The sequence below is a fragment of the Esox lucius genome, chromosome 22 (genome assembly GCF_011004845.1).
Source record: "Esox lucius isolate fEsoLuc1 chromosome 22, fEsoLuc1.pri, whole genome shotgun sequence".
In the NCBI taxonomy this organism is placed as follows: Eukaryota; Metazoa; Chordata; class Actinopteri; order Esociformes; family Esocidae; genus Esox; species Esox lucius.
In genome coordinates this window covers 18,678,516-18,705,028 of record NC_047590.1, presented here as the reverse complement: position 1 = coordinate 18,705,028, position 26,513 = coordinate 18,678,516, and the positions used below count along the sequence as shown (strand labels likewise).

General features: G+C 39.4%; 5 protein-coding genes and 1 long non-coding RNA gene across 7 annotated transcripts; all 6 read right to left on the bottom strand.

Moving 5' to 3' along the window:
- On the bottom strand, positions 1 to 3,064 carry LOC114830032. 2 transcript variants are annotated; one of them, XR_003777766.2, is made up of 5 exons: positions 2,468 to 3,064; positions 2,147 to 2,275; positions 1,181 to 1,223; positions 987 to 1,041; positions 1 to 532 (listed from the first exon to the last, which is right to left on the bottom strand). It is a non-coding gene; the product is annotated as an uncharacterized LOC114830032 (long non-coding RNA). The 2 variants fall into 2 exon arrangements; XR_004575120.1 differs by having other exon boundaries at positions 1,181 to 1,226; positions 2,468 to 2,872.
- A 3,839-nt stretch (positions 3,065 to 6,903) lies between these two features.
- Positions 6,904 to 10,458, bottom strand: LOC114830090 (zinc-binding protein A33-like). Its single transcript, XM_029116875.1, has 2 exons — positions 9,029 to 10,458; positions 6,904 to 6,942 (listed from the first exon to the last, which is right to left on the bottom strand). The coding sequence occupies exons 1-2, from the start codon at positions 10,409 to 10,411 to the stop codon at positions 6,904 to 6,906; spliced, it is 1,422 nt and encodes a 473-aa protein (XP_028972708.1). The 5' UTR covers positions 10,412 to 10,458.
- Positions 10,459 to 12,764: 2,306 nt separating this feature from the next.
- On the bottom strand, positions 12,765 to 14,327 carry LOC114830089 (zinc-binding protein A33-like). Its single transcript, XM_034289893.1, has one exon. It carries the CDS (start codon positions 14,278 to 14,280, stop codon positions 12,805 to 12,807), a length of 1,476 nt encoding a protein of 491 aa, XP_034145784.1. The 5' UTR covers positions 14,281 to 14,327; the 3' UTR covers positions 12,765 to 12,804.
- Positions 14,328 to 16,635: 2,308 nt separating this feature from the next.
- LOC114830088 (zinc-binding protein A33-like) lies at positions 16,636 to 18,198 on the bottom strand. The gene has a single exon (XM_034289894.1). It carries the CDS (start codon positions 18,149 to 18,151, stop codon positions 16,676 to 16,678), a length of 1,476 nt encoding a protein of 491 aa, XP_034145785.1. The 5' UTR covers positions 18,152 to 18,198; the 3' UTR covers positions 16,636 to 16,675.
- Positions 18,199 to 20,506: 2,308 nt separating this feature from the next.
- On the bottom strand, positions 20,507 to 22,244 carry LOC114830087 (E3 ubiquitin-protein ligase TRIM39-like). The gene is made up of 2 exons (XM_034289923.1): positions 20,915 to 22,244; positions 20,507 to 20,881 (listed from the first exon to the last, which is right to left on the bottom strand). The coding sequence occupies exons 1-2, from the start codon at positions 22,242 to 22,244 to the stop codon at positions 20,547 to 20,549; spliced, it is 1,665 nt and encodes a 554-aa protein (XP_034145814.1). The 3' UTR covers positions 20,507 to 20,546.
- A 2,133-nt stretch (positions 22,245 to 24,377) lies between these two features.
- LOC114830063 (zinc-binding protein A33-like) lies at positions 24,378 to 25,940 on the bottom strand. The gene has a single exon (XM_029116807.2). It carries the CDS (start codon positions 25,891 to 25,893, stop codon positions 24,418 to 24,420), a length of 1,476 nt encoding a protein of 491 aa, XP_028972640.2. The 5' UTR covers positions 25,894 to 25,940; the 3' UTR covers positions 24,378 to 24,417.
- Between the last annotated feature and the right edge of the window lie 573 nt (positions 25,941 to 26,513).

The following is a 26,513-nucleotide window of genomic DNA, read 5'->3' as shown; positions in this document are numbered from 1 at the left end:
CAATTGCCACTGGCCCCCTGTGGCAGCTGTCCCTTTCTGATTGTAAATTAAACAAGATTTTATAACAGTTGACCTATCCAAAATTATTCACTAAACACCCTCAACATTTATAGCTTACTATACTAGGTGATATTTATATTTATCTGTGCATCACAGGACTCTAATGTAAAACCATGTGCAAAGGTCTTGGTATGAATTACTAGGCTGTATTTAGGAACAAACTCTTTAATTTAACACACAAAAAATATTTAAACAATCACTGTTTTTCAAATCTTGTAAACAGTCTAAAACATTTTTTATCCACACATTGTTCATAGAAGTTGTCTTTTTTTTTTTTTTCAAAAACAAATGTGAAGAGTTCTGCTGGAGAATCCTGATCCAGTTCCCCATCCCAGGTGTCCATCTCCTGGATGGCCTCTTTTCTTTCTTCTCTGTCCATTGAAAGGACAGCAGGGAGTTTCAGTCTTCCACTGAATGTTGCCTGATTGCACCAGTCAGCTGCAGCCAGGCTATGTAGGATCAGAAGGTTTTCCTGCAGTAAAAAAAGTCTGTTATTGATAATTTAAGTTTTTCCCAAGTGAAGAATTAAGACTTATAGAGCATTTACAGTACCTGAATGAAATCTTAAAATAAATTCTACCAACAAATGCTGTATTTATTAACACTAAAACCTTCCAAACTAAATGTCAGTATATATTCAAAATTGTCTTATTTGTACATGTAATTAAAAAACAATACATTTTAATGCAACTAATCTGTATCCAGAGCACCTTCAATACACATCAAACAAAACAAAAAAGCTTCCTGTCACAGTAAGCAATGCTGTATTGTATGGTCAAGCAACTGACAACACTTGTCTCTCTGACTGCAACACATACACACTTATTAATATATTACAGAATGTCTATTTTGACAAGATAACTGTCCTGAGTTAAATACATTTTTGTGGGAAATGGTTTTGGGTAGGAGTTGACAAATGGTTTTACCTCTTCGGTGGTCTCTGTTTCATCAGCGGTGGTCTCTGTTTCATTTCTTGCAGCTCTGGGGAAAAAGGAAATCATCTGTAAATGTGATTTATGTAAAACATCACCTGCTAATATGCCACAGCAAGCCTAATGCATTAAGTGATGTTTCATATCGAATTGCACACCAACATCGGAAAGAACATCCTGTAGCCTACCCTTTCTTTTTCTTTGAAGGTGTGGTGGTTAGAAGCACATATTCTGCTTGGTAACGACACATGTAACAAAAAATAAAATTATTTTTAATAATAAGCATGTCAGAAATTATCAGCTTCAAACCCATTGTATACACTTGTACACTTGTATACTGTACATTTATGTACTCACTAAAATTAATAGTCATACTCAAGTACTTCAGTTTGAATTTTAACAACTATTAGCAGAAAGTCATGATTCTATTTTTCTTGTTGTGGTATGTATTCTGGAAATTATGTTCTCCAAATTATCCAAAATCGAGTGACACTTGTTGTATGGCATAACTTACTCAGTAATTAGTTTTCCTGTAAATGTAGTTGTATTATTTGTAAACATTACATATCCTCATTATTTTACCTCTGGCAAAATGACCTCTGTTATGAATAGCTGCTTCTCAACTACAGTTCCAGGTACTATCAGTATTTTTTCCAGTCTCTGGATAAACCTTGTCTGTCTGTGGTATTAAGTAAGTAAAAAGCATGAAAACAATTTGACAGGGGATATTAAGAAGGGTTAACAAAGAAAATTGTAAAATGTTGCACAGTCAAGGCAACATTTTAATTATCCATTACTCCCGTTCCCCCTCCTCTGCCTGAAAAGTAATGTCAATCCTTCCCTGTATAACCAGCATTCATCTGACTAAAAAGGTTTCCTTCCCAAAAATGACAGGATATTAGTTTCAAAATCAAAATAGTTAATGTGCTCGGTTACTATAGCTTTCTTCGTCATGTTGTCCTTATATAAGGTTCTTATAAATTTTGTCTTTCAAATACAAATAGTTAATATGCTAAACATTTTCATTATGATATGGAATATATCTGTAAAGATCCGTGACTTCAATGTATGTTCCAGTCACATACTATTGTGATTGCGATTGAAGACCAGGAGTTGTGTCCACAAATAAGACCAAAAGACAACAGTCTACATACCTTCATGTCATTGAATAAAGTCACATGTTTGCTGTAATGTTTTCTGAGGAGTGGATCAAATCCTTTGTGTTTCCACAGATACATTTTGTTAGACAGAACATGCCCACTTAGCAGGTTTTTCTCCAGATCCTATAATAGTATAATGTAAAAGTATTTTTAGAAGTTGATTCAGTTTTTACCAGCCATAACAGACTGTAATACAAATAAAATATTATAAATAATCAAAGAAACGTTGAAATAAATGAAGAAATAGGGTCATGGAAATGCTACCAAGTGTAATATTGGCAAATGTTAACAATTATAAACTATAAGGTATCTCACTAGCAAATGCTACAAACACCAGCAGTTGTAGTCGGATATGCTCTTTTCCTCTACATTACGACAGGCTACTGGTTTGGTTGTATATGTTGAGCAGTGGGTGATTTCGGACGCAGCCCTTGTTTGCCACCGTTCTACCCCATAATCGGTCTAGTAAATTTGTGGCATCTCAGGCCGCAACCAGAAATACCATATAAACGGCGAAAGATGCCGTGGCATCTCAGGAAAAATCTTGGCGTCTCAACCTGCCACCGGCATCTCAACCTGCCACTAAAAATGCCACTGCTAACTCAACATGCCACTAAAAATCCCACTGCAAACGCAACATGCCACTATAAATGCCACTGCTAACGCAACATGCCACTAAAATGCCACTGCTAACTCAACATGCCACTACAAATGCCACTGCTAACGGTGAAGATGCCGTGGCATCTCAACATGCCACTAAAAATGCCACTGTTAACTCAACATGCCACTAAAAATGCCGCTGTTAACTCAACATGCCACTAAAAATGCCGTGGCATCTCAACATGCCACTACAAATGCCACTGCTAACGGTGAAGATGCCGTGGCATCTCAACATGCCACTAAAAATGCCACTGTTAACTCAACATGCCACTAAAAATGCCGCTGTTAACTCAACATGCCACTAAAAATGCCGTGGCATCTCAACATGCCACTACAAATGCCACTGCTAACGGTGAAGATGCCGTGGCATCTCAACATGCCACTAAAAATGCCACTGTTAACTCAACATGCCACTAAAAATGCCGCTGTTAACTCAACATGCCACTAAAAATGCCGCTGTTAACTCAACATGCCACTAAAAATGCCGCTGTTAACTCAACATGCCACTAAAAATGCCACTGTTAACACAACCTGCCACTATAAATGCCACTGCTAACGGGAAGATGCCGTGGCATCTCAACATGCCACTGCTAACTCAACCTGCCACTATAAATGCCACTGCTAACTCAACATGCCACTATAAATGCCACTGCTAACGCAACATGCCACTAAAAATGCCACTGCTAACTCAACATGCCACAAAAAAGCCACTGCTAACGGTGAAAATGCCGTGGCATCTCAACATGCCACTAAAAATGCCACTGCGAACTCAACATGCCACTAAAAATGCCACTGCTAACTCAACATGCCACTACAAATGCCACTGCTAACGGTGAAGATGCCGTGGCATCTCAACATGCCACTAAAAATGCCACTGCGAACTCAACATGCCACTAAAAATGCCACTGCTAACTCAACATGCCACTACAAATGCCACTGCTAACGGGGAAGATGCCGTGGCATCTCAACATGCCACTACAAATGCCACTGCTAACGGTGAAGATGCCGTGGCATCTCAACATGCCACTAAAAATGCCACTGTTAACTCAACATGCCACTAAAATAGCCTTTGGTTAGGGTTAGTCCTCTAGAAAAGTACCCGTTTGAAAAAAAAGTTTAGAAATCATTGCCTATCATGTTTGCCCTAATCTGCAGCAGTTTCCCTTTCATTCTGTATATATTAATCTATAATAATCTTTTTATATTATAAAATCTTACCCGTCTTTGAGACTTCCCATTTAAAGAACTTAACTACCTTCAGATTATAATTAGGAATGTATTATTTGTCCCACCATTTCTATAAAAGAAAATTCTGCCGACATACTGTAAATGTTCTGTGGTTCCCTGAAAATTAAATATTTAAAAAACATCCATATTCTATATTCCATAAATAATTACATTTTTCTTAACCCTTTTATAATACTGCTGCCACTCCTCTACAAAACTAGAAACGGCTGTTTTTCATTCTGAACATCACAACTCTTTACTGGTGTATCTTGTGTAGCACATTAACTATACATTCACTACACAATTATTAGACAGTATTTACAAATATTAACAAAGTCACTACTGCAAATATTCATTTTGTGTTGTATTTCAGAAGAATCTCAGTAGGTTAGATTTCCATCAGAGTCACCAGGCAACCTTAAAGTATGTTCTTTATTACTGCGTGAAGTTATAGTTCCAAACCAATGTTTTAATTAACACTTACAGAATTAATAAGAAAGTATTCCCCACTCCAACCCATCAGTACACACTATGCAATTTTTTTACTGTCTCGATAACGTGGGAAAATACCACAAAAATATGTTTGAAAACATTAAACCCTGAAGTTTCCTATAACAAAAGCAATAATATCAGCTTAATGGTATTGTTAAAGATTGGAGTATTATGTTAGTCATCAGATTAATAATATTCATTCATATCATCATCTTCATCCATTTCATCAAAGGCATCATCTTCATCACATTCATCAGAGTCATCATTTTCCTCATTGAAATCTTCTGCATCATAGTTATCAAATAGATCGTAATCTCTGTATCCAGTGCAAGGTTATAATCGTTAACGAAGACGAACGAAAAAACGAAAACTAGGTGGGAAAAAACATTGTCGTTAACTGAAATAAAAATAAAAACGAGGCATTACAAAAAAACGATAACTAACTAAAACAAAACTAACTAATATAATAGAGTAAATGTTCTTAGTTTTCGTCTTTGTCTTTCCTTTTTTAACGCTATTTGAAACATTCGCTCAACTGTGTTTCCTTTCCCTGCTCTCCCTCCGTCTCTCTGTCACTCACTCACTCACACACACACACACACACACACACACACACACACACACACACACACACACACACACACACACACACACACACACACACACACACACACACACACACACACACGTAAAATGGTAAAATGCACTTGGGTTGTCGATGTCAAAACACTATAAGCTGTGATTCAAATATTAAATAATGTTAAGTCATTTTTACTTTTACACTGAATGTTTGCTACTTCAATCCAGATGAGTAGACAGAAGGCTATTGTATAAATTTAGAATAGGGTGTGAAAATTGTACAGCTGTGGTATTTGTATAGAGTGTGAATTATGTTTAGAAGATGTGTAACTTTAGATTTTTGGTACGGCGTGTGAATTTTGTAAGAGGTAACGTTAACGTTAAAGGAATTTCCATGGGGTGTGAATTTGGTAGGCCTCTATGGTGTTAAATGTGTATATTTTGTGAAAGCGTGAACCATATTTAATATAATAAAGTTCTGTGTAACATTATTTTAACTATCCCTTTCAGATACTTTTTTCAAAACATTAAAGCAAATCTACTAAATAGCGATCAGATGGCTAAAAACTTAATCTGCATTTTGAGTTCTATCTATTTATGCTCTTGGTCATAACAAAACTAGTGCTAGACATATACATGTATGATGATTCATGGTTATCACAGGTTTTGAGTGCTAACATCTGTGAATCTGTGCCTTGCACCAAATATACATATCATAACACTTTGCCCCTAAACAACATCGTTTTTGTTGAGTTATTATTACACAATACTTTTTCTGACCTTTTTGAATCTTGCCCCTGACAAATAGCCCATATTACAAAAAATAACTAAAACTAACACTAAAACTAATAAAAAATAAACTAAAAATAAGCATTTTCAAAAAATAAAAACTAAACTAAACTAGCAAACCCACTTTAAAAAATAATTAAAACTAAACTGAATTTGAAAACAAAAAGTCAAAACGAAATAAAAATAAAAACTAATAAAAAATGTAAAACTATAATAACCTCGATCCAGTGTAAGAGTTTTTATTCATCACGGGAACACTGGTCAGACTTGTAGCCTTTTAAGAAGATTTCATTGTTTATTAGTACTGTCACAGAGGCCTTTACTGGTAAAATCCTCAGAGGATTATGTTTACAGCCATTAAGGCAAAAGGGAAATACTTCCTCAGTGAAAGTGTTTGTGAATGTGTGTAGAATAGTTTTATAATCAGGGTCAGAGAATGACAGCTTCCGTCCATCATAGTATAATGCATACTGCCAAAATGCAAAAATGGTTCAGGATTGGTTTGAGGAACACAAGTTCAAGGTACTGACTTGGCCTCCAAATTCCCCAGATCTCAGTCCAATCGAGCATCTGTGGGATGTGCTGGACAAACAGGTCTGATCCATGGAGGCCCCCCCTTGCAACTAACAGGACTGAAAAGGATCTGCTGCTAATGTCTTGGGCCCTACACATTATTAAGCAGGTGGTCATAATACAAAGGGGAATTGGTTTTGATCATGGTATCCAGTACAGTAGTTGTTTACGACTTGGGAAATATATATATTTTATATTTTATATATATATGTATTTTATATTTCATCTCTGTTAAACAAATGTAATCATAGCATGGTTATACCAAGCATAAGGTAAATCATTCTGGTTTTTAAAAGTTTATAAAAGGATATCTTGTTATACACAGTGATGTTATTTGCTAGCCTCTATCCATACATTATTTCTCCGTTTTTGTTACCCTGAACCTTTTTTAACCTCTGGCAGTTTACCACTCACGCATGCATGATTTCAGGTTATTCACTGTACTTGAACTGCTTATCCTCGTGAGAGACCTGCAACGACACACCTATTCACTTGATAAGGACCTTGTCTTTTTCCTCCTCTGGGTTTTTCTATAGGACAACTGACATACATTGCACTGTATGCCAGTTGTAATGTCAAGTCAAACAAAGCAGCATACCAAGCTTTCTAACCATTTCTGCAGTCTGCAATACTTCCCACGCGTTCCTTGCTAATACCGGTATAAATGCTGCCTTGTGTACAATAGGCTACTCTTGAGTCATTCTGTGTGGTATTATAGCCGACAATTAATAAGACAATTATTTATACCTTTTAATCGGGATTGGTTGGGTTAGGTAGGTTTTTTTTAATGTGTTGGTGTTGAGTTGTTAGGTGTATACACTTAAATCTAACAGAAAATTGCAGTTATGTCTTCTTTTATACTGCAGGGTGATTATTCAATTCTTATACTTTTTCACTGTTTTTCAAACAGGGTCTGTGACCATATTATCCAGAATTTGTTTACTTTTGATTTTCCACTTTATGTTTAAAACTTGTCAATTTCAAAGAAAATTGATGGAGTTCATTCAATACGTTTTTCTGTTCACTGCATGCTCAAATGTGTGTATGGGCAACTTTTGTCTATATATTTTATATTTCATCTCTGTTAAACAAATGTGATCATAACATGGTTATACCAAGCATAAGGTAAATCATTCTGGTTTTTAAAAGTTTAGAAAAGGATATCTTGTCACACCAGACTACAAACACAAAGCAAAAACGGTACATTTGCGAGTGTTCTAGATGTATAAGACATACAGTGCAGGTGTAACAGTTACCAAATACAGGGTGACGAAGAATGGAGGATTGCATTGAAATCTGTAGTGAGTGCAGTCGTGGGCACAGGAAGTGCCCAATGGAAGTGCTTTAAAGTAGGTGCAACTTTAAAGTAAGGGTTTTAATTAACAATAATATCAAGATTACATTGGGGGAAAAAATATTTACCATTTTATTATGTATTTAACAAATTCCAAAAAAGTTATATCTTTAAAATAAGCAAATAATCTACAATAAATTCAGTTTCTCCATAACATCCAAATCACTTTCCACATCCTGCAGCTATTGTACAACAGCATTTTACTAAGAAAACAACACTGGTATCAATTCAAATGTACTGTTGAATATCGAGAAAGTATCAAAAAAGTAAAGTAAATAAAAAAAATATTTTCTAATGTATCTTAACATATTTGTGTTTAAAGTTAAATACAAGTATCATCATCTTCATTATTATAGTTTTCTTCATCAAAGTAATCATGACTATTTTCATTGATAATATAATCACTATCATAAACAATATCAAAGTACCTATCAAAGGTGGTCCAAGGAAGGAAAAGCGGTGAAACGGCGACAGGGTCATGGGTGGCAAAGGCTCATTGATGCATGTGGGGAGCGGAGGCTGGCCTGCGCGCTCCTATCCTACAGATGAGCTACTGTAGCTCAAATTGCTGAAATAGTGAACACTGGTACTGATAGAAAGGTGTCAGAACACACAGTGCATCACAGTTTGTTGCATATGGGGCTGCGTGCCTGGTCTGATGAGTCATGTTTTCCATTTCTATGAACAAAAAAAGTGTGACAACATCTCACAAAATAAATGATCTTTGAGCATCACATAACTATAGTCTCAATCAGCCTAGGCTTGTTCCTTTGATTAGTTTAGCTCTGTATTGGCATTGGCCTCTTTCAGCAGGATAATGCATACTGCCAAAATGCAAAAATGGTTCAGGATTGGTTTGAGGAACACAAGTTCAAGGTACTGACTTGGCCTCCAAATTCCCCAGATCTTAGTCCAATCAAGCATCTGTGGGATGTGCTGGACAAACAGGTCTGATCCATGGAGGCCCCCCCTTGCAACTAACAGGAAAGGATCTGCTGCTAATGTCTTGGTGCCAGATACCACAGCACACCTTCAGAGGTCTTGTGGAGTCCATGCCTCAGGGCTGTTTTGGCGGCAAAAGGGGGCCCTGCACATTATTAAGCAGGTGGTCATAATACAAAGGGGAATTGGTTTTGATCATGGTATCCAGTACAGTAGTTGTTTATGACTTGGGAAACGTTGATTACTGTAAACCCTCTTACACTTGTGTTCTGTAAGGCCTCATTGGCATTTTCCACTGTCACAGAAGCCTTTACTGGTAAGATCTTCATAGGGTTGAGTTTACATCCATTAAAGCAAAAGGGAAATACTTCCTCAGTGAAAGTGTTTGTGAATGTGTGTAGAAGAGTTTTATTATCAGGGTCAGAGAATGACAGCTTCCCTCCATCATAGTCCAGCTGAACTCTGACTCTCAGGGGTTTCTGTTTCACTGTGACCAGAGTGTCTGACCCAGATGGACACTGTGTTTTATATTTACCATCAATAAATCCATACTGCCAGCATCCACTCTCTATGTTTCCCTTCCTCTGGGCAGACCCTGTCATCACACCCAGTGACCAGTGAGTATTTTCTCCAACTTCAATGACCCAACTGTGTGTGCCTGACCTAAAGCCCTCAGAGCCCAGGACCATCTTCAGGGTATCAAACCTCTCCGGGTTGTCAGGAAGATGCAATGTTTCATCATTGTCATCACACTGTTTCACGCTGGTCAGATCCTCAGACAGGATGAGTAGCGGTTGGGAAGTGTTTGGGTTCAGAATTACAGGAGTGTATTCTATAATGTCAAGCATCTTCGCCCAAACTCTGAACTGCAGGTTGCCCAAGTGTTTTGCCATGTCTATCAGCTCTCCTGACGCCACAATTGGTTCTGGCAGTTTGCACTGGGCTCGTTCCATCATGGACTCATAGTTCTGCAGGAATTTGATGTCTTCAGCTTCTAGCTCCTGCTCTAGGGTTCTGATTTTGTCTGTATATGATGATCTATCTCTGTTCATCTCTTCAATCTTTTCTTCCATGGCTTGAATTTTCTGCTGTTCCTCCTCTCTTAATTCAGCTATTCTGGCTGCCTCTTCCTCTTGTAGAAGCTGGTGAAGCTTTTCAAACTGCACCTTAATTTGACTCTCTGTGAGCTGAGCCTGGATGGAGATGTGTTCAGCGCAGTTTTGGTTGATTTCACTTAAGACCCTAAGCTTCTCCCGTAAGGAATTCAGTGTGCTCTGTAATTTGTCCTTCTGATCTTGTGCAACTTCATCTATGGGGCTACAGTTGTGGGTTTTATGTTTTCTTGAAGCCTGACATATCACACAAATGAGTTGTTTATCATCTAGGCAAAAGAGCTTGAATTTCTCTCCGTGCTGACTGCAGAGCACCTCAGACATTTCTGCAGCCATTGAGAACCTCTTGTTGCACACTGGACATTCTTGAGGACCTGGCTGCTTCCAGCACTCATGTATACAGGCTGGGCAGACCCTATGGCTGCATGACAGTGTAACAGGATCCCTCAGCATGTCATTACACAGAGGACAGGATGTTTGGCTGTTTCTATGTAGCTTCTCAGCAAGACTGTTGAGTCTCATCTTTCTCATGATCTCGACTGAGACCTTCACAGCTCCTTTATGGCTGTAGGTGTTTGTCATCTTGTCCACAGTGTTTTGTCTGTTCAGGTTTTCCAGTTGGCTCTTACGTAATGGAGAAAAATCCTCCAGCACATCCTGAGTTAGGAACCACTGAAACTGGCTAAGGTCCTCAGTGCTTAGTTCTTCTAAGGAGGCCAGCAGCAGCTCAGAAACAGGAATGGTTGACGCCATTATACATTATAGTATAATGAAGTGTTACCCCTCACCAAGAAAACCTGTTGTGTTGTGTGTCCTATGAAGTGAGGGAGTGAAGCACAGAAATAACACCTAACACTTTAGAGAGATGAGTCAGAGCTCCTCCTTCCTGTATTCTGATACTGAGTTATGGGGTGGAGCTTTCAGTAATTAGGACAGATAGGGGAACTTTCATCTGCTTTTGTGAGGCGATGCTACAACCAATCTATGAACTCTCTTCATGTTGTCACAAACATTGATGTTATTTGCTAGCCTGTAATGTCAAGTCAAACAAAGCAGCATACCAAGCTTTCTAACCATTTCTGCAGTCTGCAATACTGCCCACGCGTTCCTTGCTAATACCGGTATAAATGCTGCCTTGTGTATAGTAGGCTACTCTTGAGTGACTCTGTGTGGTATTATAGCCGACAATTAATAAGACAATTATTTATACCTTTTAATCGGGATTGGTTGGGTTAGGTAGGTTTTTTTAATGTGTTGGTGTTGAGTTGTTAGGTGTATACACTTAAATCTAACAGAAAATTGCAGTTATGTCTTCTTTTATACTGCAGGGTGATTATTCAATTCTTATACTTTTTCACTGTTTTTCAAACAGGGTCTGTGACCATATTATCCAGAATTTGTTTACTTTTGATTTTCCACTTTATGTTTAAAACTTGTCAATTTCAAAGAAAATTGATGGAGTTCATTCAATACGTTTTTCTGTTCACTGCATGCTCAAATGTGTGTATGGGCAACTTTTGTCTATATATTTTATATTTCATCTCTGTTAAACAAATGTGATCATAACATGGTTATACCAAGCATAAGGTAAATCATTCTGGTTTTTAAAAGTTTAGAAAAGGATATCTTGTCACACCAGACTACAAACACAAAGCAAAAACGGTACATTTGCGAGTGTTCTAGATGTATAAGACATACAGTGCAGGTGTAACAGTTACCAAATACAGGGTGACGAAGAATGGAGGATTGCATTGAAATCTGTAGTGAGTGCAGTCGTGGGCACAGGAAGTGCCCAATGGAAGTGCTTTAAAGTAGGTGCAACTTTAAAGTAAGGGTTTTAATTAACAATAATATCAAGATTACATTGGGGAAAAAATATTTACCATTTTATTATGTATTTAACAAATTCCAAAAAAGTTATATCTTTAAAATAAGCAAATAATCTACAATAAATTCAGTTTCTCCATAACATCCAAATCACTTTCCACATCCTGCAGCTATTGTACAACAGCATTTTACTAAGAAAACAACACTGGTATCAATTCAAATGTACTGTTGAATATCGAGAAAGTATCAAAAAAGTAAAGTAAATAAAAAAAATATTTTCTAATGTATCTTAACATATTTGTGTTTAAAGTTAAATACAAGTATCATCATCTTCATTATTATAGTTTTCTTCATCAAAGTAATCATGACTATTTTCATTGATAATATAATCACTATCATAAACAATATCAAAGTACCTATCAAAGGTGGTCCAAGGAAGGAAAAGCGGTGAAACGGCGACAGGGTCATGGGTGGCAAAGGCTCATTGATGCATGTGGGGAGCGGAGGCTGGCCTGCGCGCTCCTATCCTACAGATGAGCTACTGTAGCTCAAATTGCTGAAATAGTGAACACTGGTACTGATAGAAAGGTGTCAGAACACACAGTGCATCACAGTTTGTTGCATATGGGGCTGCGTGCCTGGTCTGATGAGTCATGTTTTCCATTTCTATGAACAAAAAAAGTGTGACAACATCTCACAAAATAAATGATCTTTGAGCATCACATAACTATAGTCTCAATCAGCCTAGGCTTGTTCCTTTGATTAGTTTAGCTCTGTATTGGCATTGGCCTCTTTCAGCAGGATAATGCATACTGCCAAAATGCAAAAATGGTTCAGGATTGGTTTGAGGAACACAAGTTCAAGGTACTGACTTGGCCTCCAAATTCCCCAGATCTTAGTCCAATCAAGCATCTGTGGGATGTGCTGGACAAACAGGTCTGATCCATGGAGGCCCCCCCTTGCAACTAACAGGAAAGGATCTGCTGCTAATGTCTTGGTGCCAGATACCACAGCACACCTTCAGAGGTCTTGTGGAGTCCATGCCTCAGGGCTGTTTTGGCGGCAAAAGGGGGCCCTGCACATTATTAAGCAGGTGGTCATAATACAAAGGGGAATTGGTTTTGATCATGGTATCCAGTACAGTAGTTGTTTATGACTTGGGAAACGTTGATTACTGTAAACCCTCTTACACTTGTGTTCTGTAAGGCCTCATTGGCATTTTCCACTGTCACAGAAGCCTTTACTGGTAAGATCTTCATAGGGTTGAGTTTACATCCATTAAAGCAAAAGGGAAATGCTTCCTCAGTGAAAGTGTTTGTGAATGTGTGTAGAAGAGTTTTATTATCAGGGTCAGAGAATGACAGCTTCCCTCCATCATAGTCCAGCTGAACTCTGACTCTCAGGGGTTTCTGTTTCACTGTGACCAGAGTGTCTGACCCAGATGGACACTGTGTTTTATATTTACCATCAATAAATCCATACTGCCAGCATCCACTCTCTATGTTTCCCTTCCTCTGGGCAGACCCTGTCATCACACCCAGTGACCAGTGAGTATTTTCTCCAACTTCAATGACCCAACTGTGTGTGCCTGACCTAAAGCCCTCAGAGCCCAGGACCATCTTCAGGGTATCAAACCTCTCCGGGTTGTCAGGAAGATGCAATGTTTCATCATTGTCATCACACTGTTTCACGCTGGTCAGATCCTCAGACAGGATGAGTAGCGGTTGGGAAGTGTTTGGGTTCAGAATTACAGGAGTGTATTTTATAATGTCAAGCATCTTCTCCCAAACTCTGAACTGCAGGTTGCCCAAGTGTTTTGCCATGTCTATCAGCTCTCCTGATGCCACAATTGGTTCTGGCAGTTTGCACTGGGCTCGTTCCATCATGGACTCATAGTTCTGCAGGAATTTGATGTCTTCAGCTTCTAGCTCCTGCTCTAGGGTTCTGATTTTGTCTGTATATGATGATCTATCTCTGTTCATCTCTTCAATCTTTTCTTCCATGGCTTGAATTTTCTGCTGTTCCTCCTCTCTTAATTTAGCTATTCTGGCTGCCTCTTCCTCTTGTAGAAGCTGGTGAAGCTTTTCAAACTGCACCTTAATTTGACTCTCTGTGAGCTGAGCCTGGATGGAGATGTGTTCAGCGCAGTTTTGGTTGATTTCACTTAAGACCCTAAGCTTCTCCTTTAAGGAATTCAGTGTGCTCTGTAATTTGTCCTTCTGATCTTGTGCAACTTCATCTATGGGGCTACAGTTGTGGGTTTTATGTTTTCTTGAAGCCTGACATATCACACAAATGAGTTGTTTATCATCTAGGCAAAAGAGCTTGAATTTCTCTCCGTGCTGACTGCACAGCACCTCAGACATTTCTGCAGCCATTAAGAACCTCTTGTTGAACACTGGACATTCTTGAGGACCTGGCTGCTTCCAGCACTCATGTATACAGGCTGGGCAGACCCTATGGCTGCATGACAGTGTAACAGGATCCCTCAGCATGTCATTACACAGAGGACAGGATGTTTGGCTGTTTCTATGTAGCTTCTCAGCAAGACTGTTGAGTCTCATCTTTCTCATGATCTCGACTGAGACCTTCACAGCTCCTTTATGGCTGTAGGTGTTTGTCATCTTGTCCACAGTGTTTTGTCTGTTCAGGTTTTCCAGTTGGCTCTTACGTAATGGAGAAAAATCCTCCAGCACATCCTGAGTTAGGAACCACTGAAACTGGCTAAGGTCCTCAGTGCTTAGTTCTTCTAAGGAGGCCAGCAGCAGCTCAGAAACAGGAATGGTTGACGCCATTATACATTATAGTATAATGAAGTGTTACCCCTCACCAAGAAAATGTGTTGTGTTGTGTGTCAGATGAAGTGAGGGAGTGAAGCACAGAAATAACACCTAACACTTTAGAGAGATGAGTCAGAGCTCCTCCTTCCTGTATTCTGATACTGAGTTATGGGGTGGAGCTTTCAGTAATTAGGACAGATAGGGGAACTTTCATCTGCTTTTGTGAGGCGATGCTACAACCAATCTATGAACTCTCTTCATGTTGTCACAAACATTGATGTTATTTGCTAGCCTGTAATGTCAAGTCAAACAAAGCAGCATACCAAGCTTTCTAACCATTTCTGCAGTCTGCAATACTGCCCACGCGTTCCTTGCTAATACCGGTATAAATGCTGCCTTGTGTATAGTAGGCTACTCTTGAGTGACTCTGTGTGGTATTATAGCCGACAATTAATAAGACAATTATTTATACCTTTTAATCGGGATTGGTTGGGTTAGGTAGGTTTTTTTTAATGTGTTGGTGTTGAGTTGTTAGGTGTATACACTTAAATCTAACAGAAAATTGCAGTTATGTCTTCTTTTATACTGCAGGGTGATTATTCAATTCTTATACTTTTTCACTGTTTTTCAAACAGGGTCTGTGACCATATTATCCAGAATTTGTTTACTTTTGATTTTCCACTTTATGTTTAAAACTTGTCAATTTCAAAGAAAATTGATGGAGTTCATTCAATACGTTTTTCTGTTCACTGCATGCTCAAATGTGTGTATGGGCAACTTTTGTCTATATATTTTATATTTCATCTCTGTTAAACAAATGTGATCATAACATGGTTATACCAAGCATAAGGTAAATCATTCTGGTTTTTAAAAGTTTAGAAAAGGATATCTTGTCACACCAGACTACAAACACAAAGCAAAAACGGTACATTTGCGAGTGTTCTAGATGTATAAGACATACAGTGCAGGTGTAACAGTTACCAAATACAGGGTGACGAAGAATGGAGGATTGCATTGAAATCTGTAGTGAGTGCAGTCGTGGGCACAGGAAGTGCCCAATGGAAGTGCTTTAAAGTAGGTGCAACTTTAAAGTAAGGGTTTTAATTAACAATAATATCAAGATTACATTGGGGGAAAAAATATTTACCATTTTATTATGTATTTAACAAATTCCAAAAAAGTTATATCTTTAAAATAAGCAAATAATCTACAATAAATTCAGTTTCTCCATAACATCCAAATCACTTTCCACATCCTGCAGCTATTGTACAACAGCATTTTACTAAGAAAACAACACTGGTATCAATTCAAATGTACTGTTGAATATCGAGAAAGTATCAAAAAAGTAAAGTAAATAAAAAAAATATTTTCTAATGTATCTTAACATATTTGTGTTTAAAGTTAAATACAAGTATCATCATCTTCATTATTATAGTTTTCTTCATCAAAGTAATCATGACTATTTTCATTGATAATATAATCACTATCATAAACAATATCAAAGTACCTATCAAAGGTGGTCCAAGGAAGGAAAAGCGGTGAAACGGCGACAGGGTCATGGGTGGCAAAGGCTCATTGATGCATGTGGGGAGCGGAGGCTGGCCTGCGCGCTCCTATCCTACAGATGAGCTACTGTAGCTCAAATTGCTGAAATAGTGAACACTGGTACTGATAGAAAGGTGTCAGAACACACAGTGCATCACAGTTTGTTGCATATGGGGCTGCGTGCCTGGTCTGATGAGTCATGTTTTCCATTTCTATGAACAAAAAAAGTGTGACAACATCTCACAAAATAAATGATCTTTGAGCATCACATAACTATAGTCTCAATCAGCCTAGGCTTGTTCCTTTGATTAGTTTAGCTCTGTATTGGCATTGGCCTCTTTCAGCAGGATAATGCATACTGCCAAAATGCAAAAATGGTTCAGGATTGGTTTGAGGAACACAAGTTCAAGGTACTGACTTGGCCTCCAAATTCCCCAGATCTTAGTCCAATCAAGCATCTGTGGGATGTGCTGGACAAACAGGTCTGATCCATGGAGGCCCCCCCTTGCAACTAACAGGAAAGGATCTGCTGCTAATGTCTTGGTGCCAGATACCACAGCACACCTTCAGAGGTCTTGTGGAGTCCATGCCTCAGGGCTGTTTTGGCGGCAAAAGGGGGCCCTGCACATTATTAAGCAGGTGGTCATAATACAAAGGGGAATTGGTTTTGATCATGGTATCCAGTACAGTAGTTGTTTATGACTTGGGAAACGTTGATTACTGTAAACCCTCTTACACTTGTGTTCTGTAAGGCCTCATTGGCATTTTCCACTGTCACAGAAGCCTTTACTGGTAAGATCTTCATAGGGTTGAGTTTACATCCATTAAAGCAAAAGGGAAATGCTTCCTCAGTGAAAGTGTTTGTGAATGTGTGTAGAAGAGTTTTATTATCAGGGTCAGAGAATGACAGCTTCCCTCCATCATAGTCCAGCTGAACTCTGACTCTCAGGGGTTTCTGTTTCACTGTGACCAGAGTGTCTGACCCAGATGGACACTGTGTTTTATATTTACCATCAATAAATCCATACTGCCAGCATCCACTCTCTATGTTTCCCTTCCTCTGGGCAGACCCTGTCATCACACCCAGTGACCAGTGAGTATTTTCTCCAACTTCAATGACCCAACTGTGTGTGCCTGACCTAAAGCCCTCAGAGCCCAGGACCATCTTCAGGGTATCAAACCTCTCCGGGTTGTCAGGAAGATGCAATGTTTCATCATTGTCATCACACTGTTTCACGCTGGTCAGATCCTCAGACAGGATGAGTAGCGGTTGGGAAGTGTTTGGGTTCAGAATTACAGGAGTGTATTTTATAATGTCAAGCATCTTCTCCCAAACTCTGAACTGCAGGTTGCCCAAGTGTTTTGCCATGTCTATCAGCTCTCCTGATGCCACAATTGGTTCTGGCAGTTTGCACTGGGCTCGTTCCATCATGGACTCATAGTTCTGCAGGAATTTGATGTCTTCAGCTTCTAGCTCCTGCTCTAGGGTTCTGATTTTGTCTGTATATGATGATCTATCTCTGTTCATCTCTTCAATCTTTTCTTCCATGGCTTGAATTTTCTGCTGTTCCTCCTCTCTTAATTTAGCTATTCTGGCTGCCTCTTCCTCTTGTAGAAGCTGGTGAAGCTTTTCAAACTGCACCTTAATTTGACTCTCTGTGAGCTGAGCCTGGATGGAGATGTGTTCAGCGCAGTTTTGGTTGATTTCACTTAAGACCCTAAGCTTCTCCTTTAAGGAATTCAGTGTGCTCTGTAATTTGTCCTTCTGATCTTGTGCAACTTCATCTATGGGGCTACAGTTGTGGGTTTTATGTTTTCTTGAAGCCTGACATATCACACAAATGAGTTGTTTATCATCTAGGCAAAAGAGCTTGAATTTCTCTCCGTGCTGACTGCACAGCACCTCAGACATTTCTGCAGCCATTAAGAACCTCTTGTTGAACACTGGACATTCTTGAGGACCTGGCTGCTTCCAGCACTCATGTATACAGGCTGGGCAGACCCTATGGCTGCATGACAGTGTAACAGGATCCCTCAGCATGTCATTACACAGAGGACAGGATGTTTGGCTGTTTCTATGTAGCTTCTCAGCAAGACTGTTGAGTCTCATCTTTCTCATGATCTCGACTGAGACCTTCACAGCTCCTTTATGGCTGTAGGTGTTTGTCATCTTGTCCACAGTGTTTTGTCTGTTCAGGTTTTCCAGTTGGCTCTTACGTAATGGAGAAAAATCCTCCAGCACATCCTGAGTTAGGAACCACTGAAACTGGCTAAGGTCCTCAGTGCTTAGTTCTTCTAAGGAGGCCAGCAGCAGCTCAGAAACAGGAATGGTTGACGCCATTATACATTATAGTATAATGAAGTGTTACCCCTCACCAAGAAAATGTGTTGTGTTGTGTGTCAGATGAAGTGAGGGAGTGAAGCACAGAAATAACACCTAACACTTTAGAGAGATGAGTCAGAGCTCCTCCTTCCTGTATTCTGATACTGAGTTATGGGGTGGAGCTTTCAGTAATTAGGACAGATAGGGGAACTTTCATCTGCTTTTGTGAGGCGATGCTACAACCAATCTATGAACTCTCTTCATGTTGTCACAAACATTGATGTTATTTGCTAGCCTGTAATGTCAAGTCAAACAAAGCAGCATACCAAGCTTTCTAACCATTTCTGCAGTCTGCAATACTGCCCACGCGTTCCTTGCTAATACCGGTATAAATGCTGCCTTGTGTATAGTAGGCTACTCTTGAGTGACTCTGTGTGGTATTATAGCCGACAATTAATAAGACAATTATTTATACCTTTTAATCGGGATTGGTTGGGTTAGGTAGGTTTTTTTTAATGTGTTGGTGTTGAGTTGTTAGGTGTATACACTTAAATCTAACAGAAAATTGCAGTTATGTCTTCTTTTATACTGCAGGGTGATTATTCAATTCTTATACTTTTTCACTGTTTTTCAAACAGGGTCTGTGACCATATTATCCAGAATTTGTTTACTTTTGATTTTCCACTTTATGTTTAAAACTTGTCAATTTCAAAGAAAATTGATGGAGTTCATTCAATACGTTTTTCTGTTCACTGCATGCTCAAATGTGTGTATGGGCAACTTTTGTCTATATATTTTATATTTCATCTCTGTTAAACAAATGTGATCATAACATGGTTATACCAAGCATAAGGTAAATCATTCTGGTTTTTAAAAGTTTAGAAAAGGATATCTTGTCACACCAGACTACAAACACAAAGCAAAAACGGTACATTTGCGAGTGTTCTAGATGTATAAGACATACAGTGCAGGTGTAACAGTTACCAAATACAGGGTGACGAAGAATGGAGGATTGCATTGAAATCTGTAGTGAGTGCAGTCGTGGGCACAGGAAGTGCCCAATGGAAGTGCTTTAAAGTAGGTGCAACTTTAAAGTAAGGGTTTTAATTAACAATAATATCAAGATTACATTGGGGGAAAAAATATTTACCATTTTATTATGTATTTAACAAATTCCAAAAAAGTTATATCTTTAAAATAAGCAAATAATCTACAATAAATTCAGTTTCTCCATAACATCCAAATCACTTTCCACATCCTGCAGCTATTGTACAACAGCATTTTACTAAGAAAACAACACTGGTATCAATTCAAATGTACTGTTGAATATCGAGAAAGTATCAAAAAAGTAAAGTAAATAAAAAAAATATTTTCTAATGTATCTTAACATATTTGTGTTTAAAGTTAAATACAAGTATCATCATCTTCATTATTATAGTTTTCTTCATCAAAGTAATCATGACTATTTTCATTGATAATATAATCACTATCATAAACAATATCAAAGTACCTATCAAAGGTGGTCCAAGGAAGGAAAAGCGGTGAAACGGCGACAGGGTCATGGGTGGCAAAGGCTCATTGATGCATGTGGGGAGCGGAGGCTGGCCTGCGCGCTCCTATCCTACAGATGAGCTACTGTAGCTCAAATTGCTGAAATAGTGAACACTGGTACTGATAGAAAGGTGTCAGAACACACAGTGCATCACAGTTTGTTGCATATGGGGCTGCGTGCCTGGTCTGATGAGTCATGTTTTCCATTTCTATGAACAAAAAAAGTGTGACAACATCTCACAAAATAAATGATCTTTGAGCATCACATAACTATAGTCTCAATCAGCCTAGGCTTGTTCCTTTGATTAGTTTAGCTCTGTATTGGCATTGGCCTCTTTCAGCAGGATAATGCATACTGCCAAAATGCAAAAATGGTTCAGGATTGGTTTGAGGAACACAAGTTCAAGGTACTGACTTGGTCTCCAAATTCCCCAGATCTTAGTCCAATCAAGCATCTGTGGGATGTGCTGGACAAACAGGTCTGATCCATGGAGGCCCCCCCTTGCAACTAACAGGAAAGGATCTGCTGCTAATGTCTTGGTGCCAGATACCACAGCACACCTTCAGAGGTCTTGTGGAGTCCATGCCTCAGGGCTGTTTTGGCGGCAAAAGGGGGCCCTGCACATTATTAAGCAGGTGGTCATAATACAAAGGGGAATTGGTTTTGATCATGGTATCCAGTACAGTAGTTGTTTATGACTTGGGAAACGTTGATTACTGTAAACCCTCTTACACTTGTGTTCTGTAAGGCCTCATTGGCATTTTCCACTGTCACAGAAGCCTTTACTGGTAAGATCTTCATAGGGTTGAGTTTACATCCATTAAAGCAAAAGGGAAATGCTTCCTCAGTGAAAGTGTTTGTGAATGTGTGTAGAAGAGTTTTATTATCAGGGTCAGAGAATGACAGCTTCCCTCCATCATAGTCCAGCTGAACTCTGACTCTCAGGGGTTTCTGTTTCACTGTGACCAGAGTGTCTGACCCAGATGGACACTGTGTTTTATATTTACCATCAATAAATCCATACTGCCAGCATCCACTCTCTATGTTTCCCTTCCTCTGGGCAGACCCTGTCATCACACCCAGTGACCAGTGAGTATTTTCTCCAACTTCAATGACCCAACTGTGTGTGCCTGACCTAAAGCCCTCAGAGCCCAGGACCATCTTCAGGGTATCAAACCTCTCCGGGTTGTCAGGAAGATGCAATGTTTCATCATTGTCATCACACTGTTTCACGCTGGTCAGATCCTCAGACAGGATGAGTAGCGGTTGGGAAGTGTTTGGGTTCAGAATTACAGGAGTGTATTTTATAATGTCAAGCATCTTCTCCCAAACTCTGAACTGCAGGTTGCCCAAGTGTTTTGCCATGTCTATCAGCTCTCCTGACGCCACAATTGGTTCTGGCAGTTTGCACTGGGCTCGTTCCATCATGGACTCATAGTTCTGCAGGAATTTGATGTCTTCAGCTTCTAGCTCCTGCTCTAGGGTTCTGATTTTGTCTGTATATGATGATCTATCTCTGTTCATCTCTTCAATCTTTTCTTCCATGGCTTGAATTTTCTGCTGTTCCTCCTCTCTTAATTTAGCTATTCTGGCTGCCTCTTCCTCTTGTAGAAGCTGGTGAAGCTTTTCAAACTGCACCTTAATTTGACTCTCTGTGAGCTGAGCCTGGATGGAGATGTGTTCAGCGCAGTTTTGGTTGATTTCACTTAAGACCCTAAGCTTCTCCTTTAAGGAATTCAGTGTGCTCTGTAATTTGTCCTTCTGATCTTGTGCAACTTCATCTATGGGGCTACAGTTGTGGGTTTTATGTTTTCTTGAAGCCTGACATATCACACAAATGAGTTGTTTATCATCTAGGCAAAAGAGCTTGAATTTCTCTCCGTGCTGACTGCACAGCACCTCAGACATTTCTGCAGCCATTAAGAACCTCTTGTTGAACACTGGACATTCTTGAGGACCTGGCTGCTTCCAGCACTCATGTATACAGGCTGGGCAGACCCTATTGCTGCATGACAGTGTAACAGGATCCCTCAGCATGTCATTACACAGAGGACAGGATGTTTGGCTGTTTCTATGTAGCTTCTCAGCAAGACTGTTGAGTCTCATCTTTCTCATGATCTCGACTGAGACCTTCACAGCTCCTTTATGGCTGTAGGTGTTTGTCATCTTGTCCACAGTGTTTTGTCTGTTCAGGTTTTCCAGTTGGCTCTTACGTAATGGAGAAAAATCCTCCAGCACATCCTGAGTTAGGAACCACTGAAACTGGCTAAGGTCCTCAGTGCTTAGTTCTTCTAAGGAGGCCAGCAGCAGCTCAGAAACAGGAATGGTTGACGCCATTATACATTATAGTATAATGAAGTGTTACCCCTCACCAAGAAAACCTGTTGTGTTGTGTGTCCTATGAAGTGAGGGAGTGAAGCACAGAAATAACACCTAACACTTTAGAGAGATGAGTCAGAGCTCCTCCTTCCTGTATTCTGATACTGAGTTATGGGGTGGAGCTTTCAGTAATTAGGACAGATAGGGGAACTTTCATCTGCTTTTGTGAGGCGATGCTACAACCAATCTATGAACTCTCTTCATGTTGTCACAAACATTGATGTTATTTGCTAGCCTGTAATGTCAAGTCAAACAAAGCAGCATACCAAGCTTTCTAACCATTTCTGCAGTCTGCAATACTGCCCACGCGTTCCTTGCTAATACCGGTATAAATGCTGCCTTGTGTATAGTAGGCTACTCTTGAGTGACTCTGTGTGGTATTATAGCCGACAATTAATAAGACAATTATTTATACCTTTTAATCGGGATTGGTTGGGTTAGGTAGGTTTTTTTTAATGTGTTGGTGTTGAGTTGTTAGGTGTATACACTTAAATCTAACAGAAAATTGCAGTTATGTCTTCTTTTATACTGCAGGGTGATTATTCAATTCTTATACTTTTTCACTGTTTTTCAAACAGGGTCTGTGACCATATTATCCAGAATTTGTTTACTTTTGATTTTCCACTTTATGTTTAAAACTTGTCAATTTCAAAGAAAATTGATGGAGTTCATTCAATACGTTTTTCTGTTCACTGCATGCTCAAATGTGTGTATGGGCAACTTTTGTCTATATATTTTATATTTCATCTCTGTTAAACAAATGTGATCATAACATGGTTATACCAAGCATAAGGTAAATCATTCTGGTTTTTAAAAGTTTAGAAAAGGATATCTTGTCACACCAGACTACAAACACAAAGCAAAAACGGTACATTTGCGAGTGTTCTAGATGTATAAGACATACAGTGCAGGTGTAACAGTTACCAAATACAGGGTGACGAAGAATGGAGGATTGCATTGAAATCTGTAGTGAGTGCAGTCGTGGGCACAGGAAGTGCCCAATGGAAGTGCTTTAAAGTAGGTGCAACTTTAAAGTAAGGGTTTTAATTAACAATAATATCAAGATTACATTGGGGGAAAAAATATTTACCATTTTATTATGTATTTAACAAATTCCAAAAAAGTTATATCTTTAAAATAAGCAAATAATCTACAATAAATTCAGTTTCTCCATAACATCCAAATCACTTTCCACATCCTGCAGCTATTGTACAACAGCATTTTACTAAGAAAACAACACTGGTATCAATTCAAATGTACTGTTGAATATCGAGAAAGTATCAAAAAAGTAAAGTAAATAAAAAAAATATTTTCTAATGTATCTTAACATATTTGTGTTTAAAGTTAAATACAAGTATCATCATCTTCATTATTATAGTTTTCTTCATCAAAGTAATCATGACTATTTTCATTGATAATATAATCACTATCATAAACAATATCAAAGTACCTATCAAAGGTGGTCCAAGGAAGGAAAAGCGGTGAAACGGCGACAGGGTCATGGGTGGCAAAGGCTCATTGATGCATGTGGGGAGCGGAGGCTGGCCTGCGCGCTCCTATCCTACAGATGAGCTACTGTAGCTCAAATTGCTGAAATAGTGAACACTGGTACTGATAGAAAGGTGTCAGAACACACAGTGCATCACAGTTTGTTGCATATGGGGCTGCGTGCCTGGTCTGATGAGTCATGTTTTCCATTTCTATGAACAAAAAAAGTGTGACAACATCTCACAAAATAAATGATCTTTGAGCATCACATAACTATAGTCTCAATCAGCCTAGGCTTGTTCCTTTGATTAGTTTAGCTCTGTATTGGCATTGGCCTCTTTCAGCAGGATAATGCATACTGCCAAAATGCAAAAATGGTTCAGGATTGGTTTGAGGAACACAAGTTCAAGGTACTGACTTGGCCTCCAAATTCCCCAGATCTTAGTCCAATCAAGCATCTGTGGGATGTGCTGGACAAACAGGTCTGATCCATGGAGGCCCCCCCTTGCAACTAACAGGAAAGGATCTGCTGCTAATGTCTTGGTGCCAGATACCACAGCACACCTTCAGAGGTCTTGTGGAGTCCATGCCTCAGGGCTGTTTTGGCGGCAAAAGGGGGCCCTGCACATTATTAAGCAGGTGGTCATAATACAAAGGGGAATTGGTTTTGATCATGGTATCCAGTACAGTAGTTGTTTATGACTTGGGAAACGTTGATTACTGTAAACCCTCTTACACTTGTGTTCTGTAAGGCCTCATTGGCATTTTCCACTGTCACAGAAGCCTTTACTGGTAAGATCTTCATAGGGTTGAGTTTACATCCATTAAAGCAAAAGGGAAATGCTTCCTCAGTGAAAGTGTTTGTGAATGTGTGTAGAAGAGTTTTATTATCAGGGTCAGAGAATGACAGCTTCCCTCCATCATAGTCCAGCTGAACTCTGACTCTCAGGGGTTTCTGTTTCACTGTGACCAGAGTGTCTGACCCAGATGGACACTGTGTTTTATATTTACCATCAATAAATCCATACTGCCAGCATCCACTCTCTATGTTTCCCTTCCTCTGGGCAGACCCTGTCATCACACCCAGTGACCAGTGAGTATTTTCTCCAACTTCAATGACCCAACTGTGTGTGCCTGACCTAAAGCCCTCAGAGCCCAAGACCATCTTCAGGGTATCAAACCTCTCCGGGTTGTCAGGAAGATGCAATGTTTCATCATTGTCATCACACTGTTTCACGCTGGTCAGATCCTCAGACAGGATGAGTAGCGGTTGGGAAGTGTTTGGGTTCAGAATTACAGGAGTGTATTTTATAATGTCAAGCATCTTCTCCCAAACTCTGAACTGCAGGTTGCCCAAGTGTTTTGCCATGTCTATCAGCTCTCCTGACGCCACAATTGGTTCTGGCAGTTTGCACTGGGCTCGTTCCATCATGGACTCATAGTTCTGCAGGAATTTGATGTCTTCAGCTTCTAGCTCCTGCTCTAGGGTTCTGATTTTGTCTGTATATGATGATCTATCTCTGTTCATCTCTTCAATCTTTTCTTCCATGGCTTGAATTTTCTGCTGTTCCTCCTCTCTTAATTTAGCTATTCTGGCTGCCTCTTCCTCTTGTAGAAGCTGGTGAAGCTTTTCAAACTGCACCTTAATTTGACTCTCTGTGAGCTGAGCCTGGATGGAGATGTGTTCAGCGCAGTTTTGGTTGATTTCACTTAAGACCCTAAGCTTCTCCTTTAAGGAATTCAGTGTGCTCTGTAATTTGTCCTTCTGATCTTGTGCAACTTCATCTATGGGGCTACAGTTGTGGGTTTTATGTTTTCTTGAAGCCTGACATATCACACAAATGAGTTGTTTATCATCTAGGCAAAAGAGCTTGAATTTCTCTCCGTGCTGACTGCACAGCACCTCAGACATTTCTGCAGCCATTAAGAACCTCTTGTTGAACACTGGACATTCTTGAGGACCTGGCTGCTTCCAGCACTCATGTATACAGGCTGGGCAGACCCTATGGCTGCATGACAGTGTAACAGGATCCCTCAGCATGTCATTACACAGAGGACAGGATGTTTGGCTGTTTCTATGTAGCTTCTCAGCAAGACTGTTGAGTCTCATCTTTCTCATGATCTCGACTGAGACCTTCACAGCTCCTTTATGGCTGTAGGTGTTTGTCATCTTGTCCACAGTGTTTTGTCTGTTCAGGTTTTCCAGTTGGCTCTTACGTAATGGAGAAAAATCCTCCAGCACATCCTGAGTTAGGAACCACTGAAACTGGCTAAGGTCCTCAGTGCTTAGTTCTTCTAAGGAGGCCAGCAGCAGCTCAGAAACAGGAATGGTTGACGCCATTATACATTATAGTATAATGAAGTGTTACCCCTCACCAAGAAAACCTGTTGTGTTGTGTGTCCTATGAAGTGAGGGAGTGAAGCACAGAAATAACACCTAACACTTTAGAGAGATGAGTCAGAGCTCCTCCTTCCTGTATTCTGATACTGAGTTATGGGGTGGAGCTTTCAGTAATTAGGACAGATAGGGGAACTTTCATCTGCTTTTGTGAGGCGATGCTACAACCAATCTATGAACTCTCTTCATGTTGTCACAAACATTGATGTTATTTGCTAGCCTGTAATGTCAAGTCAAACAAAGCAGCATACCAAGCTTTCTAACCATTTCTGCAGTCTGCAATACTGCCCACGCGTTCCTTGCTAATACCGGTATAAATGCTGCCTTGTGTATAGTAGGCT